The sequence below is a fragment of the Podarcis gaigeae genome, assembly GCF_964106915.1.
Source record: "Podarcis gaigeae genome assembly, chromosome: 9".
NCBI classification, from domain to species: domain Eukaryota; kingdom Metazoa; phylum Chordata; class Lepidosauria; order Squamata; family Lacertidae; genus Podarcis; species Podarcis gaigeae.
The window spans coordinates 58,463,701-58,484,604 of NC_139685.1; the positions used below are offsets into that span (position 1 = coordinate 58,463,701).

Genomic DNA, 20,904 nt, shown 5'->3' on the forward strand with positions numbered 1-20,904 from the left:
GAATTATTGAGATCTGGCAAAAGAAGCCGTCACCTAGATAAGTATGGGTTCAGATTTACTGAACTGCTCCTTTAAGAATCGTAACTATAGATTGCTCTGTTGCTTCCCTTAAATGCACTACTGCCAGGCCAAACAATTAAAAAAAACCAATGAATGTGTTTGCAGACAATGAGAGAACAAAGTAACAGTGAAATCCTCAGCAAGTTGGTTCAGAAACAAGTTGATTTCAATAGGACTTTCTTGCCAGTACTTGTGTTAAGGATTGCATTTCAAATGCATGTTTGTTTTTTACTCTTTTCTTAGTAAACTAGTGGGGTGTTTTAAGCAAAGCTATTATTTTACTATTACATCTTTTCCTCCCTGTTGCTCAGAGCATCATATATGGGTGTAATGACTGTCCTATGAAGGTACTAACCAAGGTATGGGGAGCTTTTGGCCCTCCAGATGTTGCCAAACGACAACTCCCTTCAGCCCCAGCAAGCATGGCCAATGGTCAAGGATGGTGGGAGCTATAGTTCAGCAAAACCTGGAGTGCGAAAGGTTCTCCACATCATCACTAACCCAACAAACCTGCTTAACTTCAGCAAGGTGTGTCCTCAGTCTTAATTCATGGCACTTCCCTTCCAAAACCTTTAAATGCAGAGGACTAAAATATAGATCAATCCCTTCCTCGTCCATGTCAGTTCTGCATGTTTTCATTCCTAACTCTCTTCTACATCCCATTAATATTTAAATACATAGGTTATTACAAAATATCTATTCAAATATGTATACAATTCAAAATGTGTTTTATTCCAAACCAACAGTTTTTAAAACACATTTTGGTAGGTTTCTTTAAATTTTGCAATACAGTTGTGGGCTCAGAGTAGTGTGAAGCACAAAGGGATAATATATGTTCTGATCGACAACTTTAGTCTGGAAGTATGCATCAAGTAACTTTGCACTGAAATTTATGGGAATTTGTCAAGGACACCTAGTCTGAATACTCTTTGAGACGCATCAACTCAGGAGCTGTCTAGTTCTGCAGTTGAATGGATATGTGTGTCTTGCCCTTTTCTCTAGGAACTTCACAGCAAAGTTTTAGGCTAAGAAGAACCCTACAAGAGTTAGGGAATTCCTAACCTCACCCAGTGGGTTCTGCAGCTGCGAAAGGATTTGAATCTAGGTTTGCCACATGCAAATCAAACAATTTAGACACCTCATTGTTCTGTCCTTATTACATCTCTGCCACAGGGGTGGGGTGGGGTGGAGCTGCAAAATGTTTGTTTTATTGCAGGAGCATTGATTGGCATAGAGCAGTTTACCTGTTTGTGCTATCATGGAAGGGGAAGGCGATTCGCATAATGGAGGTCTTGCATCCTTTGCCTGCTCTTTGCTGGACTGGCTCGATGAGATGGATAATGAGTTCTGAATTATTTCTGCAGCCTCTGTACAATCCATTTCTATCAAGGCATCAACCAGCTCCCTTACAGTGCCACCAGAAACCTGCATAGATATTAAAATAAAGGTAAACAAACTGAGGCAGGCTTTCCACCCAATTAAAAGAGGATCATTAGCTTTCTATGGAAGTGCAGATCTATAAAAAACTTCGCAGCAGGTAACCTGACAATTGGCTTTGGTTTTCCTTCAAAGAACAGAAATATCAACACTTATTGACTGAAGGTGAGTATATTATTATTATTATTATTATTATTATTATTATTATTATTAGGCAGGTGATAATAATAAGGTCCTGGAGTAGGTCACAATCAGTTAAAATAATTCACCATCAAAAGAATAGGTGGGTCCTAAAATAGATATATTTCAGGTGTCAAAGTCAAGGTGCATCATTAGCATGTGACAAAACTACAATGATGGTGCCAGTAACATTCCACAGCTAGCTTTAAGGGCTGCCACCCCACAGCTTCTGAGGGTGCTGGAACTAACAAGGGGCCTTTTTCTGCCAGTCTGACCCAAGGGGAGCCTGTAGTAAACTCTTTAACGTGAACCTCTTCAGTTGGGCCCAGAAACAAACACAAGATATTCCTAGAATTCTTATAAACATGCAGCCACATGGCAGAATAAAATATGTAATAGTTGGAGAGCATTGTTTAATTTACAAATGAAAGACCTATATGATTGCGTCTTGCCATGTGCATGGCACGACTACACAAACTTTTTCTGCGATTAACTGAGAGAATCTCTCAGCTTACAGTGAGTTTCTAAATATTGCAGCAGCCTAAAAAGGGGTTGGATCTTTCATACATCCTCCTGCAAAGGGGTATTACCATTGTATGGTTGGAAATGATCAACAGGGCCTAAAGGTCCCAAATTCCCCAGTCCAAGCCCAATATGCACACCGATAAATGCACAGAACTTGTGCATTTGCAGGCCTCTCGTTAAGTTCACTGGAATGACTAACTCGCCATGTGCAAATGATAGGCTGTCTCCTGTTCTATAATCAATAGAAACATTGTCATACGCACAGGCACCCTCAGGGTTGTTGTGACAAGGAATTATTGAGGGATCTTTCTAGGTAGGTGCTTATAGACATTAAAGACAGGATGCAAGGCTAAATGGGCCATTGGGCTGGCCCATTAGGCCCATTATTCAAGTTACCTCATAATTATCAAGCAGGGTTTTTGATGGAGAGGGGCTCAACCGGAAGGCATTGTTAAGTATCCCTAGGCCAAGCTTTTGCGCCAGCATGGACCAGTTTTTGTTCAGATCAGGCACTTCAAGTAACTTGTAAAGCTGTAACTTGACATCCTCCTTCAGCTCTTTCATGTTTCCTGGAAGAAGGTGAAAAACAAAGCCGAATGTGTATTTACAATCCACTAGCTATACTTCAACCCTTGCTTCTCAAGCAGAAGCAAATGCTCGTTTTAAATACACAAGCATTTAAAAACCCACTGTTGACCACAGCCAGAACTGAGCATGAACTTGGCCATCCCAAAGTCTCCAGTGCAAATTTGAAAGCTGGATGTGAGCCTCCTTTTTCCTTCCAGGCATGCTAGTCTGTTTCAACTCAACCCAGGGGTCAGCAAACCTTTTCAGCAGGGGGCTGCTACACTGTCTCTCAGACCATGTGTGGGGCTAGACTATATTTTGAAGGAAAAAATGAATTCCTATGCCCCACAAATAACCCAGAGATGCATTTTAAACAAAAGGACACATTCTACTCATGTAAAAACACGCTGATTCCCAGACTGGCCGCGGGCCGGATTTAGAAGGTGATTGGGCCGGATTCAGCCCCGGGCCTTAGTTTGCCTACCCATGAACTAAACACAGCAATAATATTCCCACTGTGGGTAGAGTGAGACCATATGCTGATCATAACCCGTCTTTTTTAAGAGACAGCACAAGTATAACACTTCAATAGGACAATGCTTTTTTAAAGTTTCAAGGTGTGTTAAAATTCATCATCTGTTCACAGTGATCCTAGTGCCATTTGTCCACTACCTGGCCTAGATATGGGGAGTAAATTAATTTTCCCAGGTTGCTGCCAAAGAGCTCTTTCTCTTGCCAGGGACTGGATGGGACAAAAGCTAAGGAGCTGAGTTTGGATGTGCAAAATCTCTTAGCTGCTGAAATGAAACCATTTTTTCACAGGGAAAGGCACTATAAAAAGATCCTTTCATCAATATAACTAGGACTATCAAATGACAAAAGAAATGTTAGGTTGCAATCCTAAACCCACTTGGCATGAGTTACTTCTAAAGTAAACATGTATAGAATTGCAACGAGTTGAGCAACTGTAGATTATAAAAGTTTTCAAGTGGGTACAAATTAGTTCTGAAACAGAAACAATGCTTTGTTTTTGGATGACATGCACTTTTTAAATATGTATTTATATTATTAATAAACGTTTTTGAAAACCCTGCTGCCTAATTAGCTGAGATCACCTTTTTTTTAGCCTATTAAAATGGATTACTCTGATTAAGAGTTAAACATTGCACATCCACTATCAAATATGGAACTTTACAGAGTGATAGCAAAAGAGAAACATCTCTGACCTGAAGAGCTTACTGACTAAAATTCTGACAAGGAGTTGGGGGGGGGGACCAAGCTTCATGGGTAACAGAGTGTGTGTGTATCAGGCTTCCTTCAAAACAGAGTATGGATTAGGGATAATTTAAGTCAGTGTAGTTAGGATGCTTGGGTAAGTCTTTGTTGCAGCTGGGAAATAAAATCTAGGAGGTGAGGCGTGAAATACTGTACACGTCCTGAAGAGGTCAACAAGGCTTACTCCCAGGTAAGTGAGTTTAGAATTGCAGCCCAAGACAAAGGCTGCACAGGAAAGGGCTTTTATAAGGATTTGATGGATGAGAGAGAGGAGGCATCACATGGCTGTTCTGAGAGAGGTTTCCAGGGAGAATAGACAGTGTTGTTTAAGAAACCTTGAGATGGCTGAAGGCAAAAAGTGCTGCCTCCTAGGTCAGACTGTACAATTCAGATCTCAAGTGTGCTTTTAGCAGTATTATTTAGCAAAGAATAAGTGCCCTACAGCAAACCTGCTGCAAAATAATACTGAGCAATCAAGCTAAGCTGGAGAAGAAAGAAATCTCAGCCAATCCCGTCCCCCCCCACTGCTTATACACACCCTTACCTTGTGTCAATAGATCTTCGGAAGCTACCTTTGATTTGGAGGGTTTACCATTCAAGATATCGTACACCTGTTAGGAAGAACAGCTAGCTAATTAGTGAAAACGCAAAGTGAAAGCATCCAGCTGCAACCTGTACATTTAAGTTTCAAGTCTGGCATTTAAAGTCTTCAAGTGGTCAGCTGGTAGCATAATGCATATCTGTATTTTAGTGCTGGAGGAAGGTCACACTTTCCTACCTCTTCCAGCATAACTGCAAAGAAAAAAATGGAAGTGACTTCTTCCATTTTTAAAGTAATGAGGTGCCAGTACTCTGTACAGGTGAGTACCGTCACAAAAAAGCCCTTCTGCTTCTTCTCAGCCATACTTTAAAGAAAAGAGAATTATTTTTTAAATGTAAATCAAATTGCAGCTGCAACCAAGTCAACTGCTGCATCTTTGATTGTCACCCCAAACTGCAATATATATGGGTATTCTTGTAGTTTTTAATACTAAAGACTAGTTCTTCCCACTCCCCACATTCCTGTACACAGATTGGAAAAAAGGGCCTGGTCCATATTCTCAAACAGGCCTTAAATGAAAGATGTACTGGCTCTTGAGATGCCTTCATCCTAACCACTTGCCTCCCAGCTAGTTGCCATGTCCAAAGGTGTTGTTCCAGGTATGACCCCTTCATCTTCACCATCTTTGTCTTTCTCATCATCTTGTTCAAACAATGGTTCAAAGTTCTCAATGTGGGGATCTGCGCCTGCGAGGTGAAGCAAAGCACTACGGTGAAAGATTGTAACACCTTCGCATCAGTAAACCCTTCTCTAATATTCAGTCAAGTAAATACGCAAAAGGAATTCCGGTGTGTAGGGCCAGCCCTAACATTATGAGGCAACCATCTTGGGTGGCAGTAGAAGCCTCTGGTTGTTCCTCCTGATCCTCTCTGCCCCCACACTGCCTGCCCTAGGCCCCCTAATCTGACCTGCCTAAGCATCACCAGTGTTGAAGTAAGACTCCACTGCCAGTCTGTTTGGCTTCTATATGCAGAATGGGATAGATCTGTCGCTCACCAAAGGTTGCCATATATAAAGCCTACTTTACTTTTATCCAAGAACAATAGGTTTAAAATGCTGGACTGGGTAAAAAAATGAACCTTTTTGTTCGTCACGCCTATCAAAAAGATGCGTGCTTTTGGACATAAGTCTTTGTTTTGTTTAGGATTCTCATTTTTCTTCTTCACCATTTCCTTCTCTTATTTAAAAACTTCTCATTTTTTAAGAATTTAGTGTTACACGATTAGAACAATATCTTAGGGCATTGTCCTTCAACTTATTCAATGCTGCTACAAATGTTTTTCCAGAAGGGGGAGCTCAAGTGCTTCATGACAGTTTCTAAATCCATTCAAATACACCAGTTATTAATACTGTATTATGCTTGTGGTGATGAGATGCCTCTTTGCTACAGTGCAATGGCTTGGAGTTGCTGAGAGAACAAAATGGTTTGCAGTCCAACTTCTGGGAGGGAAGGGAAAATTACTGATTTGGCTGGGGTCATTTTGCTACCTGAGGCAACTCCCACCACATTCCACATACAAAGGCTAGTCATTAAATCTTACTTTCAACACTGGTGATGGAAAAGCAGCATAGGGGACAGGAGTCTTCCTCACACATTATACGAGAGGTTCAGAGGGTAGCACACAAGAATGGGCTTTTCTGCAGTGGCTCCCCACCTGTGGAATGCTCTCCCCAGTGAGGCTCACCTGGCACCTTTGTCACATATATTTAGGCACCAGGCAAAAACATTCCTCTTCTCCCAGGCCTTTGGCTAATTAAACAATCTAGGGTCTTATAAATTGTGTTGGGGTTGAGTATTGCTTTTGTCTGTTGTTATTGTATGCATTGTGCATACAGTATTGTAAACTGCCCTGTAATCTTTGGATGAAGGCAGTATAGAAGTAATAATAATAATAATAATAATAATAATAATAATAATAATAACAGCTAAGGTAAACGTAAGGTAAAGGTAAAGGACCTCTGGATGGTTAAGTCCAGTCAAAGGAAACTGGGGTTGTGGCGCCCATCTCGATTTTAGGCTGAGGGAGCCGGAGTTTGTCTACAGACAGCTTTCCAGGTCATGTGGCCAGCATGACTAAAGTGCTTCTGGCGCAACGGGACACCGTGACGAGTGCCAGAGCGCATGGAAATGCCGTTTACCTTCCCTATTTATCTACTTGCACTGGCGTGCTTTTGAACTGCTAGGTTGGCAGGAGCTGGGACAGAGCAACGGGAGCTCATCCCATCGCGGGGAATCGAACTGCCGACCTTTTGATTGGCAAGCCCAAGAGGCTCGGTGGTTTAGACCACAATGCCTAACAGTACACTGAACACAAGAACATGTCTACGCAAGTTTGTGTGAAACAATGTGACTTGGTCATTTGTATAGTTCAACCACTGTGCACACAGGCACACAAACTCTACACTGCATGTCAGCAACTGTATAGCTTTACTACTTGTGTACAAAGACTGTACACTCACTGAATGTAACTTGCGAATACCGCTGGGAAATTAAGAGAAAAAGGCGATAATCAAGGAGAGTCTGGGGAAAAAATATTTCACAGCACTAAAGCATCAGGAAGAGTTTAATGTTATTTTCTTACCTGCTGCTTTGAGAAGAGCTGTCATTTTTGTAGACCCCCTTCCAGCTGCTATGTGAAGTGGAGTCGTTCCATCATATGTAGTGCTGTCAACAAATGCATCACCCTTTTAAAAAAGAGGAAAGAAAGAAATGCTGGTTTAGCTACTTACATGCACACTGGGACCATACCTTGATGCCTCTACACAATTTTGGGTCAGCTTGACCTTGGATGAACATTTACTTTTGTATATGGACTTGTGTGAGAATGATACTTAAGAGTGCTGAATTTAGAGCCAAAATGAAGCCATTTGTAAACAAATAAGCGAACAAAAAGAGCATCGGATGAACTCTGATAATTAAATATTGAGTTAAGTGTTTACTCACATTTATTTTAAAAAAATGTACATTAAGCAAAGATAAATAATGTGGAAAAAATATTTAACAGAATGGTCCCAAAAAATACCTTGGATGGTAAGCTGTAAAAATAAATGTTTTGCAAAAATAAAAATAAAATAAATACATACATACATGCACACACCCATTCCAGATTTAATACAACACTAAATTATTAGTGAAATATGATCACACATTTATGCAGGTTTTACTGTTTTTAACTGGTAAAAGGCCAGTATAAATATAAATTGATATCAAATTGCAAAAAAACCAGGTCCATCAGAATATACATTGCTCTCCATGTCTTACTAGATGAAAGTGAATGTCAGTAACTGCTAACAAAATAAGTAAACAAATGAAAGGTCACCACAGAATCTAAAACTCAGTTTTTAGATTGTAAAACTTTATTGTATTCTAAAGGTTCGGGCTTCTTAGCCCCGCCACAGGCTCTTAATAATAGCTTTAGAATGCATCAGTCAAATCCATTTAAAGCTGCAATCCTATTCCCAGTTACCAGGGAGTAAGTACTGATGAACTCAATGGGGCTTCTGAGTAGCTATATGTAGGATTTCACTGCATGTATCCAAGATCAGAGGAGGGAAAACTTTCAGTGGGTCGTGTCTACAAACCTTGAGCTTAAAGACAGGTCAGAGAGACCTTTTGTTTAATTAAAAATGTATAAAATAATTATGCAGTTATACTACATTCGTCTCATTCGAAAAAGCAGAATTATCTTGGGGTTTTTTTTAATTGCTCAATGTACAGGGGTGGGAGAGCAGCCATCAATGAACATTTGGGACGACAGAAAATGCTTCTGTGACATTATTGCCACGCATGACCTGTGGGCTGCACATTGCCAACTATGACCTAGGAAGCAAGGAAAATTGGCCAGGAAAACAACGTGGTTCTGGCCCCCATGAAGCTCACCTCAAGCAGAAGGCAACCTGCCAAGGATATATTTCCTTGTTCGACAGCCAGGTGCAAGGCAGTTCTGCCAGATTTCTGTTCTTGGGCGTTGACATCAGCACCAGCAGCTATGAGCAGCCGGAGACAAGACACGCTATTTGCCATCACGGCTAGGTGAATAACAGCCAGCCCTGCAATGAAGAAGCACAGTACAGCAGCTGAATAGTGCGACGAGATCTCAAGCTCCGAAAAGTAGCTGCAGAAAAGCTAAACGTGGGCAATAAAGGGAGGCTGGGTTTCGGCTTCTCATGATTTGGGAGCGGTAATTCATGAAAGGAGAAGACCTACAGTTTTGGGATGCATGTCAGAAAAGTAGGGGGAAGAGAGATTACCATAGCAGCTGGTTTCATTTCCTTTTAAAACTTGTTTTGTACAGTGACAGCAAAAAATAAGTGAATATTAAGAACCCAAGAAGAGCCAACTGGTGATCCATGGTCAATGGTCCATCTAGTCCAGCCTCCTATTCTCACAGTGGCCAGACAGATGCCTGTAAGAAACCCGAGAGCAGGATTTGAACTCTTGCATTCTCCCCTCCTGTGATTTCCAGCAACTGGTGTTGCTGTGGAGACTAAGCATAGCCATCATGGCTTGAAGCACCTCGAAAGCCCCCTCCTCCATGTTTAAGTTTATTAACATGTAGGTATTAAGTTTGAAAAACTACATGTGTCATTGGGGGAAGTGGGTGGAGCTAAGCTCTGTTTGCAAGTGTTTCCATGTCCCCAAACACCCATAAAAAGAACATTCTTAGTGAGTAACTGAAAAACACTGAAGTTTCAGCTGAAATGCCATGACACCTGTAAATGGGAATGGCAGATAACAGTGATTCAAATAGCACCCTCCAAATATCAGGCAGCATGGTACTTGGCGGGGTGGAGAGGCAAACCTTTCTGAACCATATTTCTCTGGTGCTCTGTGTTGCAATCTGTACATTTAATATAAATTATGTTTTCAAACAGCCTTGTATTTTTACTTTTTAATGGATCTTAATTTTTATATGTTTCTGTTGCTTATTTTGTGCTTTCTACTGTGGATTTTATAATAATAATAATAATAATAATAATAATAATAATAATAATAATAATAATTTATTATTTATACCCCGCCCATCTGGCTGAGTTTCCCCAGCCACTCTGGGTGGCTCCCAATCAGTGTTAAAAACAGTACAGCATTACATATTAAAAACTTCCCTGAACAGGGCTGCCTTAAGATGTCTTCTGAACGTCAGGTAATTCTTTATCTCTTTGACATCTGATGGGAGGGCATTCCACAGGGCGGGCGCCACTACCGAGAAGGCCCTCTGTCTGGTTCCCTGTAGCCTCACTTCTCGCAATGAGGGAACCGCCAGAAGGCCCTCGGCGCTGGATCTCAGTGTCCGGGCTGAACGATGGGGGTGGAGACGCTCCTTCAGGTATACAGGACCGAGGCCGTTTAGGGCTTTAAAGGTCAGCACCAACACTTTGAATCGTGCTCGGAAATGTACTGGGAGCCAATGCAGATCTCTCAGAACCGGTGTTATGTGGTCCCGGCGGCCACTCCCAGTCACCAGTCTAGCTGCCGCATTCTGGATTAATTGCAGTTTCCGGGTCACCTTCAAAGGTAGCCCCACGTAGAGCGCGTTGCAGTAGTCCAAGCGTGAGATAACTAGAGCATGCACCACTCTGGCGAGACAGTCCGCGGGGAGGTAGGGTCTTAGCCTGCGTACCAGGTGGAGCTGGTAGACAGCTGCCCTGGACACAGAGTTAACCTGCACCTCCATTGACAGCTGTGAGTCCAAAATGACTCCCAGGCTGCGCACCTGGTCCTTCAGGGGCACAGTTACCCCATTCAGGACCAGGGAATCCTCCACACCTGGCCGCCTCCTGTCCCCCAAAAACAGTACTTCTGTCTTGTCAGGATTCAACCTCAATCTGTTAGCCGCCATCCAACCTCCAACCGCCTCCAGGCACTCACACAGGACCTTCACCGCCTTCACTGGTTCTGATTTAAAGGAGAGGTAGAGCTGGGTGTCATCTGCATACTGATGAACACCCAGTCCAACCCCCCTGATGATCTCTCCCAGCGGCTTCATATAGATATTAAAAAGCATGGGGGAGAGGACAGAACCCTGAGGCACCCCACAAGTGAGAGCCCAGGGGTCTGAACACTCACCCCCCCACCACTTTCTGGACACGGCCCAGGAGGAAGGAGCGGAACCACTGTATGACAGTGCCCCCAGCTCCCAGCCCCTCTAGACGGTCCAGAAGGATGTTATGGTCGATGGTGTCAAAGGCCGCTGAGAGATCCAGCAGAACTAGGAAACAGCTCTCACCTTTGTCCCTAGCCCGCCGGAGATCATCAACCAGCGCGACCAAGGCAGTTTCAGTCCCATGGTGAGGCCTGAATCCCGATTGGAAGGGATCCAAATGGTCCGTTTCCTCCAGGCGTGCTTGGAGTTGTTCAGCAACCACCCGCTCAATCACCTTGCCCAAGAATGGCAAATTGGCCGGGTCTAAAGATGTTTTTTTAAGAAGCGGTTTAATGACCGCCTCTTTCAGCGGGTCTGGGAAGGCTCCCTCACAGAGGGAAGCATTCACCACCCCGCAGAGCCCATCGCCCAGCCCTTCCCGGCTCGCTTTTATCAGCCAGGATGGGCAAGGATCAAGGAGACAGGTGGTCGGTTTCACTCGTCCAAGCAGCCTGTCCACATCCTCGGAGGTAACAGATTGGAATTGATCCCATGTAACAGGACCAGACAGAACTCTAGCACTCTCCCGCCCTGGCCCTGCTCCCACAGTGGAGTCTACCTCCTTCTGAATCTGAGCGATTTTATCTGCAAAAAACTTTGCAAAAGCATTGCAGGAGATCTTGGGGTCCCTACCAGGCCCCGGTGGTACAGGTGGTTCTGATAGATTGTGAACCACCTGAAAAAGTCTCCTGCTGCTGTTTTCTGCAGATGCAATGGAGGCGGCGAAGAAGGCCCTCTTCGCCGCCGCCATTGCCACTTGGTAGGCTCGATGTTGAGCTCTAACCCGTGTCCGGTCTGATTCAGAATGAGTTTTCCGCCACCGGCGCTCTAGCCGTCTCAACGATTGTTTCATCACCCTCAGCTCCGGGGAAAACCACGGGGCTGTCCGGGCTCCATGCAATCGGAGAGGGCGCTTCGGAGCCAGACAGTCAATAGCCCTGGTTAACTCCGCATTCCAGCGTGCCACCAGGGAATCAGTTGAAAGGCCATCAACTTGGGATAAAGCATCCCCTACCACTCTCTGGAAGCCAACTGGATCCATTAAGTGGCGGGGGCGGACCATCCGAATTTTACTGCTTTGGGCATGTTTTATGGACTAGGGGGGAAGCGGAGGTTTTGTTTATTTGCTAAATTAGTGGGTCAGAGTATTGCTTTGTTTATCATTTGAGTATTGTTAATGTTGTTCACAATATTTTATACAGCTTGGTTCTCCCCCCCCCCCATGGATGTTATACGAAACATTAACATAGTATAGAATTCCACCCCCTCCGCTTTCCCCCTACGGTATTAAGTATTGCATATTTTTCTCCAAGTTGCTTGGAGACCTTTGAGTGACAAGTGACTAGGGCAACCAATGATCAAGGGTCTGGAAACCAAGCCTTATGAGGAACGGTTGAGGGAGTTGGGTATGTTCAGCCTGGAAAAGAGGAGACTGAGAGGAGATATGATAGCCATCTTCAAATATCTCAAGAGCTGTCACATGGAAGAACAAGCTTGTTCTCTCCTGCTCTGGTGGGTAGGACTCGAATCAATGGCTTCAAGTTACAAGAAAGGAGGTGCCGTCTAAACATTAGGAAAAGCTTTCTGACAGCTGTTCGACAGTGGAACAGACTCCCTCGAGATGTTGTGGTCTCTCCTTCCTTGGAGGTTTTAAAGCAGAGGTTGGATGGCCATCTGTCATTGATGCTTTAGCTGAGATTCCTGCATTGCTGGGGGCTGGACTAGTCCCTTGGGGTCCCTTCCAACTTTACAATTCTAAGTTTAATAAATAAACATTTTTTTGGAAACAAGGACTATGAATGCAACATTTTTAAAATGAAAAAACCCTTATGCTTTCTCTTTCAAAAAGTAATAGGGGCAGGGGAGATAAGTTGAGAGGCAGTGTTACGTGGCTTTCTGCAGCTTCTGCCTGGTTATTTGTGTGGGAGACTGACATAAAGATTCTGCCACTCCCTTCCTGCAGTTACTCTTCTCCACTGTTGACTTTAGGTTGCAAGCTGCTTTAGGGCAGAAGCCTGACTTCCTGTTATAGTTTTGGTTTGCTGCTGCTGTTTATGTACAAAACTCGGAAAATCACCATTTATGCCGATGACACAGTATATAAAACATGCATCTGGAAGAAATTTGCATGTGTTTTGATGCAACAGCCCATCTGTTGATTGACAACACTGGGACTGAATCAGACATCTGTCCTGAAGAAGTGACTGATAAAATGCTATGTTCTGCATGATCCTACAGAGTTTGAGAGATGTATAGCCAAAATTGCTCTGTGTCATTTGCCTACCTTCCCCATTAGGAAGGTCTCTCATCAGAGAGGTCTCTTTGTGGCTAAGCAGCATACTCAACACCTTCTCGTCTCCTTGCTTCGCTGCTAGATGCAAGACCGAATTGCCATAGCGGTCCAAGAGGCTCACATCTGCCCCAGCTCTAAGCAAGTCCTTCACCACTCCTGCCTGCTTTGTGATAACAGCCAAGTGCAAGGGAGTCTGCAAAAAGAAAAGAAAATAGGAATCACCCAAATGCAGTGATAATCATAAACACCATTTATGCAACTGAATCTGTTAAAAAAGAAAAAGAAAAATCCCAGTACCAAGCAAAACGTCCACAAAACAATGTGCTATGCATTTTAATCTGCATTTTTTACTTTCATTGGCTGGTATTCAGGTAAGTTTTACTCAGCAGATCTATTGCAATTAATGAACCTAATTTACTCATGAACATTCATTTCAGTGGGTATACTCTGAGTAGAACTTAGTTGAGTGCTACCCAACTAGTTGATAATTTTAATTAATATTTTTTTTGCCCTAACCCAATTCTTACACTTTCCTTTTGATATTTTCCTTTTGATATTTATTATAGTGTTACTTATTTATTGGACCTTGTAAGCCACCCAGGGCATCTTTTTATAGAAAGGCTGACTTAAATGTAACAAACAAATGCAATACAAATAGGGGAAAAAAGGATTTCCCCAGATTAACCTGATCAATGTTCAATACGCCCTTGTCTTACTTAAAACAAGGATAATCCCTGATCATCACCCAAGTTGGGTGGGGCAAAAATACACATTTTCCTCATCTCTGTTTTACAATGAGTACAAAAGGTAACTTGGGTTGGTTCACACGAGTTGAGCAGTCAGAGAGATTAAATAGTGAGGCATCTTTCATTAGACTTTTTGGCACCCATGTCATTTGACATGGCATTGCCTCCCTGCAGTGTCTGTCAAAGCATTCCACAGGTAGGGAGGGAGGAGAAACTGAATTCAGCATGTGTGCAAAGGCGAATCGACCTAATTCGCTCTTTCCAAAACAAGGTTCATGTGCATCCATTGAAATTTGCCGTTCTCTGAATTTTGCAATATATTGCGTGGTTCTTGAAGAGTCATAAGTGAGAGCAAAAGATGCTGAAGCAGAGATCGTCCTCCCCATGGTTTCCATACCTGATAAAGGTCATTTCTCACATTGAGGACATCATCAGCATTCAAATCTGCTACCACTTCTAAGAGGTTCCTCACCAGCTCCTTATGAAGATGAATAATTGCTAAGTGAAGTACGCTGATATTGAACAAAGGGGGATGGGGAAAGAAATACACATATTAAGCTACACAATGTAAAACAGATAGGGAAAGAGGTATTTATGGCATGCATGGGGAACGGTATTGGTGCTGCTTTACTCCATTTTCCATCAGCCTCAGCCAGCAAGGCCAATGGATCAGGGATGATGGGAACTGAAGTCCACCAACAAGCTGGAGGGCTATATGCTCTCACCAATTCTGTTTCAAATCTATTTCATTACTGGACATGTGGCTAACATTTGTGCATGTTATCAAAACTCTGTGAAATGAATGTGTATGTGTGGACAGTTGTACCTTCGGTTAAGAACTTAATTCATTCTGGAAGTCCGTACTTAACCTTTAACTGTTCTTAATCTGAAGCACCACTTTAGCTAATGGGGTCTCCCGCTGTTGCAGTGGCGCCACTGCGCGATTTCTGTTCTCATCCTGAAGCAAAGTACTTAACCCGAGCTACTATTTCTGGGTTAGCGGAGTCTATAACCTGAAGAGTCTGTAAACTGAAGTGTCTGTAACCCGAGGTACCACTGTATATCAAAAACCACTGTAAGCCTTGTAAACTGAGAGTTTTAATAATAATAAAACAGAGTTTTAATAATAAACAATTTTGGTTTGCAAAGTGTTCAATGCATCATGGTTTTAGAGTGAAACATGTTTAATAAGTCTCATGGCTGTTCCTAAACAGTACCAGAGGAATTGTTTTCCCCCCAAGGAATTCACTAATTTTGGGCTCAACATGAAGCTTTCTCCATTTTTATACCGAATGTGATTCAAAACCACAAGATTCAGTGGGAAAATGTGATATGTAAAAGGGGACACCCCCCACTCTGTGCACACTTGGTATGTAAATGGAATCATTACAAAATCCAGCTTCTCTGGTTTTCAGTATTGTGACCACAATCTGACTGCACAATATATCCATTATTTCAGGATGCAAAAAAGGTGGTTAAAAAAAAACTATGGGAACACCCAACAATTTGACCCCTTGATGTTTCTGATTTTAAGATTTAGTCTGAAGCTGACCACCTCCTTTGTGAAACCTATCGCAGACCACCCTTGATGCTAAATACTTTTAAAACTTCTTTTTCTTTAGGCAGTCAGCATCAAGAGGTAAAATCCGTCCCCATGAAGCAGGAATCAAATCAAAACCATGAGTTTTCAAGAGGAAAAAACTGTAAATGGTTTGTTTCCCTTTCCCATATTTATGGAGGGCAGGATCGGTGCCTTTCCATTTTACAATGACTCACCTGCCAGCGAAACCTGGCAGGCGGCTACAGGAGAAGTCTTTTGGTGTGATAGCATCCTAGTTGTGAGATGCCTTCCTCAGGCACACTCACCTGGCACCTCCTTTGCATTCTTATCAGTTTCGGGCAAAGTCTTTTTGACCCATTCTTTGTGGCTTTTTAGGGGCCCCATAAGGGCTTTTTAATTGGACTGTCGAGTTTTGGCTTTTTAAAAGGATTTAAACTTGTCTTTTGTTTAATTTTATCACTTAATCTGTGCTGTGTGCCTGCACGCTTCTGTGTGTGTGTATATTTACACACAGAATGTTAGCAATTTGAAGCACGCCACCCAGAGAACTCGAATGCAAATGCCGCAATTAAATAAATAATTGAATTATAAAAAGCTGTCTTGTTGGATCAGAGTCAGATATGACTACACTAGCATTCTGTCCCCAATAGCAGCCGGGCAGATACCTGGCAGTTTTCAAGCAGGGGATGAAGATGGTAACAATTCCATGTTGTTTGCCGTTTGGCAATCTCATACTCAGCTAAGCTTCCTTTGAACATGAAAGTTCCATTTGTTCACAACGGGCAATAGCCATGGAGGCTATTGTGTGGCCCAACTCACACAATCTCTTCTATTAGAAAGGTACCCAAGTAGCGCTGAAATTAGCTGAACTGTAACAGCTCAACTGGCATTTATGGATAATGTATGAATTTGGCCTGCGTGGACACAATTAATTTGGAGCTTTTGCATTTCGTTCTGAACAGCAACAAGAGAAATCTGCCTTGAAAGAACTTCCTATTTCATCGCCACAATGTGACTAGGACTCATGCTGCTAAAATTATTGGGGTGGGTCAGCTTATATTACAGCTGGCAGAGCTGAACCCGTCTTCTATTGGCACTGCAATTGCTCAGAAGCGGCTAGAAATGATCTGGCACCTTAAAGCAATTCACTTATTTTTTTAGGTGGAAGTCATTCAGCTAATATAAGTTGCATTATAAATTGCAAAAACCCTTTCCCTGTAACAGGTTATTTTACAGCCAATTGGGACACCAGTGAGTATCATAAAGACTGGCCAGCAGAATGCTGCCTTAATTTGGTCAGCAATTACGTTAGGAGCTTAGAAACCAAGGCCCCCACTATGAAATACAGCAGCATTTATTTTACATTGCTTTTCATTGTAAGCCCGTGTCTACATCTGTATCCTGCATGCTTTCTTTATTTCCCAATCAGTACTGAATAGCATAGAGTTCGATACCATTTGTAAGTTTTAGTTATTTGATATTTTTAGATCAGGGCTGTGATAAATTCAATTTTGTCAGCAACAGTATTTGTATGACTTGTAAATTGATTTAAATACTTGTAATAACTTAAGCACACACACACACACACACACAAGACACAAGACAACTTTTAAAAATGTCCTGCACTGCCTCTGGAAAATGCTTAGGTAGGTTTATACTTTGTTGAGTCTTCAGGGTGAAAGGAAATTTCAGGAATGTAACACAGCTTCCGTGAAAATTTAATACAACCTTGGAACATAGAGGTTGAGCTTGGACAATGTGCTAGATTTTAATTTGGAGAATAGATATGCTGAAACCTATTACCAAATGCTTTCCTCCTTGCTCTACAGAGCCACAGTTGTATTGCAACATATCCCTCTAGGCGGAGATGCGCTGAGTAATACTAATACTTCCTCAGAGAAGGGAATTTCCCATCCCGTCCTTGTCCCAGAGTGTGTTCAGGGAAGAAACCCACGCTGCAAGTGGTGAGATTCACTGGCAGTTTATTGGATGGATATTACAGGGATGGACCCAGGGAAGTCATTGGGATAAGGCTTGAGCAGAAACCCAGGGTAGCAGCCAACCCAGGATTGTGCAAGATTCTGAATCAAAGCAAGGAAGTGGGCTGGTCAGAGACTTCTTGCTTGCCTTCTCTACTGTTTACTCTAATTAGCAGTAGCTCTCTCTCTCAGAAAAAGGATCTCCTCTATCTGGACATTCCAGGACTTTTACATGCACATCATGAGCTATGGGCCCCATTGGAAATTTATTGTGAAGTTTCAGTTTAGACCACTGATTTTCTGAAAACTATGTACTGGGAAGCCCATAGGTTCCATGAAAGTGTATCAAGGAATGAACACAGTTATGGCAGACAGCATGAAAGGCAGCAAGCTTGCCACGATCCCCTTGCCACACAGAAGTGGTCATTCTCGAGTGCACTCTCAGTTCAAATGGGGTAAAACAGTGAGGCCCAACCTACATGAACTAAGTGTGCATCCTAGCACACTCATCAGTCTGCAGCATCCTCTACCTACACACAGGGGTCCCTCAGCAGATGAATCAGTCTGGAAAGCAATCCCTGAAAACAGGAAGTTTGAAAACCTCTGCCATAGATAATTAAACCCTGCCCCTAAGCACTTTGCCTTCCCCTGGAATACATTTCATTGGATCTTAGGGGAGGGAACTGCCTCCCCAGAGCATTGCAATCGGGTGGACCAAAGCATGGAATAGACAACAGGGACATGCAATTTGGGGCTGCTCTTTGCTATCCAAGCAAAAAACTGTGACAGCCAGTTTCTTCTTGGTGGGTGCAAGTGCTTCCCACAAACAGCAAAGGAAGCCCTTGCAAAGGCAAGTGGAGGAATTCCAGCTTCGGACGCTGCTCACGAAAGGGGCTCAGATTTCATAAAACTGTAGAGATGGAATTCATCTAGTCATCTAGTCCAACTGTATGCAATGCAGGAATATGCAGCTGTCTGGAGACTGAACCTGCAACCTTGGCGTTATCAGCACCACGCTCTAACCAACTGAGCTATCCTGTTTGTCTTCTGAAGTAGTCTCCCCCCTTCTTCCCACAGAAAAGAGGTGGGGAATGTGCAGGCATCAGCCACTGCACAGCCATGGAACTACTGGTTCCTCTGTGGAGCAGCAGCTAAAAGAGAATCTGCCCCACTTCTCTTTCCCACAGGAAATAGATCAGCAGGGACTGTGCTGGCTTTAGCAGATACATGGCAGCAGTTCTTAAGAGAATGGCCATTGAGCAGAAGCCAAGAAGTTTGGCCAAGGGTCAGGCCAACTTTGAAGCTAAGAATGGGGTGGGGAATGGTAGGAAGCTGATGTGAAGATCCTGCAGCTTCAAAAAACTGCAAACAAGGTTTGCTGCCCATCACACTCACTGGATGGTGTTGTCATGCTTGCCATGGCAAGCATAATTGTAGAAGGCTGGTACAAGGAATAAATTATGACAGGGGAGGGTGGGGTAGTGGGGATACATTAGAAGGGGTGATGGACTTGTTTAACTCTAGGGAGGCAAATGTCATTGGCGGCCAGGGCCAGAGGTCAAAGTCTGCAGCGCAATAAATGTGGATTTTATCTTTGTACAGTAGGTTACTTCCTATACACATGCACCCTTTTCTAGCCTCCATGAAGTCAAGTAAGAGCATCCAACTCATTGCAGAGGTCAGTATGGAGCAGAGCTGGTAAAGGGTGTAAGCTCAGGAAGAGTGTGGCCTGGAGGCCAGGTAAGGAGGCCTGGAGGACTGCATTTGGCCCACAAAATTGGCCCCCATTCCTGCTCTAGAGGCTCAGACAAAGATCCCTGTGGCAAGTCACCCTACTTCTAAGACCACATCACGTGATATGACTTTAATGGAGTAGCCTGGGAAGTCGGAGCTCTTCATCACAGGACTTGGCAGGCCTCCTGAAGAGTGAACCCCCTGAATTTTCAAAGGATGGTGATAGTAAAAGCAAGTCTCAACACTCCCCTTGGACAGCTGTTTTTGTGAGAGTCCCACCTTCTCTTTGTATTCCTCACCCCTTCTCCAAACAGATATTCTGCAAGAGAAGTCGGCTGGAATCAATCGTAAGGGAAGGAACTCCAAGAACCTAAATTCTTGAGGAATGCTGGAAAAGGGCCAGGATGGATTTTATCTGCTTCAGAAGTCAAAAGGGAGTCATTTTGCTTCTGTTTCTAAATGAGAAACACCTACAATGAATCACTGGAATGCATCCTCATTTTGGAACTTCTACTTTCCATTCTTGCATCATCTCATGAGTAGAATATGACATTTATCACACAGGAAGAATTGTTAAAAACAACAGTGCACATGTTTACTTGGAAATCTCACTGAATTCAGTAAGATTTACTCTAAGCTAAGCATGCACAGAACTGTAGACTAAAGAGAGGACCCCCCCCCAACACTTTCAGGAACTTGGAAGTGAATTTCTTATCAGATGCAAAATTGTCCTCCATCGTGTTAAAGAGGGTTTTGGTGTCCCAGACTTACTTGTCACCATTTTCATCCTGGGCAGCTGTAAGGTGGCGCTGAACAGCCAGTAGCATCTTCACATCTCCAGTTACTGCATAGTCAAAAAGGGCATTTGCATGACGCTTAGCTAACTCCATGGCCTTCTCCAAAAACAAACCATCTATTGGGGGTGAAAACACACAAAATGTATCAGGGCACCAATCAGGCACAGTTCAGTCACAACCACTGATCAGAACTTTGCTGCTAGAGAACAGAGAAGTTTCAATTCCAAGCAATTCACTTCCAAGATAGCCTTAGAGCTAACTCATGAACTACAAGATTCCAGGATTACCTCCCGGCTAGGAATCCTTCTTCAGCTCAGATTTTAATCTGAGCAAGAGAAGAATGATGGGGAGCTTCAGAAGTAGCTCTACTCTCCCTGTAGCTCCAAAACAGATCAAACATGGCCACTTTTGAAGTACATAAGAGTTCAAGCCTGACCCAAATTTCTCCTTCCTAGCTTAGTACAAAATCAAGCCAGTTACCTTGTAAACAAATGTCTGCATCATAACATGGTAAGGCATCTTCTTCAACTTCTTTGGGAGTTGTGCTAGTCCTGGTTTTGCTTTTCTCGTCATCCTCTACTTTCTCCTTGAATTTCACACTGCGTTTTTTGTTGCAGCAGATTTCACCATCATTTTTTGGCATGCCATTTGACAGTCCTTAAAAGAGAAGTAATCAGTATTAGCTTACCCCTCCTATACCAATTAAGTAAAGTAAAACAAAATTAAAACAAAAAAATGTATTATTATTATTATTAATAATAATAATAACAACAATAAAACAGAATTCAGTATCAGAGTATGTATTTGCAAACAGCTTCAACCTGCCCAGGCTTAAAATTGGGAGCAAACTCATGTACAAGCAAAAGGCATCTGATAATATTTCCCAACTCTTGGAAATTCACACAACTGGAATTTATCAATCTGTGAAACACTTTGTGTCCACCCACCCTAATACTCTCATGTAATGAAGTCTAGCACATGTAGTTGCAATCTTTGCACACTCTTC

At 42.9% G+C, this 20,904-nt stretch overlaps 1 protein-coding gene across 1 annotated transcript in view; it reads right to left on the minus strand.

Annotated features, from left to right (window-relative positions):
- The window catches only part of NFKB1 (nuclear factor kappa B subunit 1), a 73,719-nt gene that overhangs the window by 1,229 nt on the left and 51,586 nt on the right, over positions 1–20,904 (minus strand). Inside the window, exons 14-23 of the mRNA XM_083756407.1 lie at positions 20,379–20,555; positions 19,873–20,014; positions 14,225–14,339; positions 13,073–13,274; positions 8,526–8,695; positions 7,228–7,330; positions 5,207–5,331; positions 4,589–4,655; positions 2,599–2,771; positions 1,305–1,485 (exon numbers count right to left, since the gene is read on the minus strand). Of these exons, the coding sequence (XP_083612533.1) occupies positions 1,305–1,485; positions 2,599–2,771; positions 4,589–4,655; positions 5,207–5,331; positions 7,228–7,330; positions 8,526–8,695; positions 13,073–13,274; positions 14,225–14,339; positions 19,873–20,014; positions 20,379–20,555 (1,455 nt within the window). The remainder of the gene's footprint in view (positions 1–1,304; positions 1,486–2,598; positions 2,772–4,588; positions 4,656–5,206; positions 5,332–7,227; positions 7,331–8,525; positions 8,696–13,072; positions 13,275–14,224; positions 14,340–19,872; positions 20,015–20,378; positions 20,556–20,904) is intronic.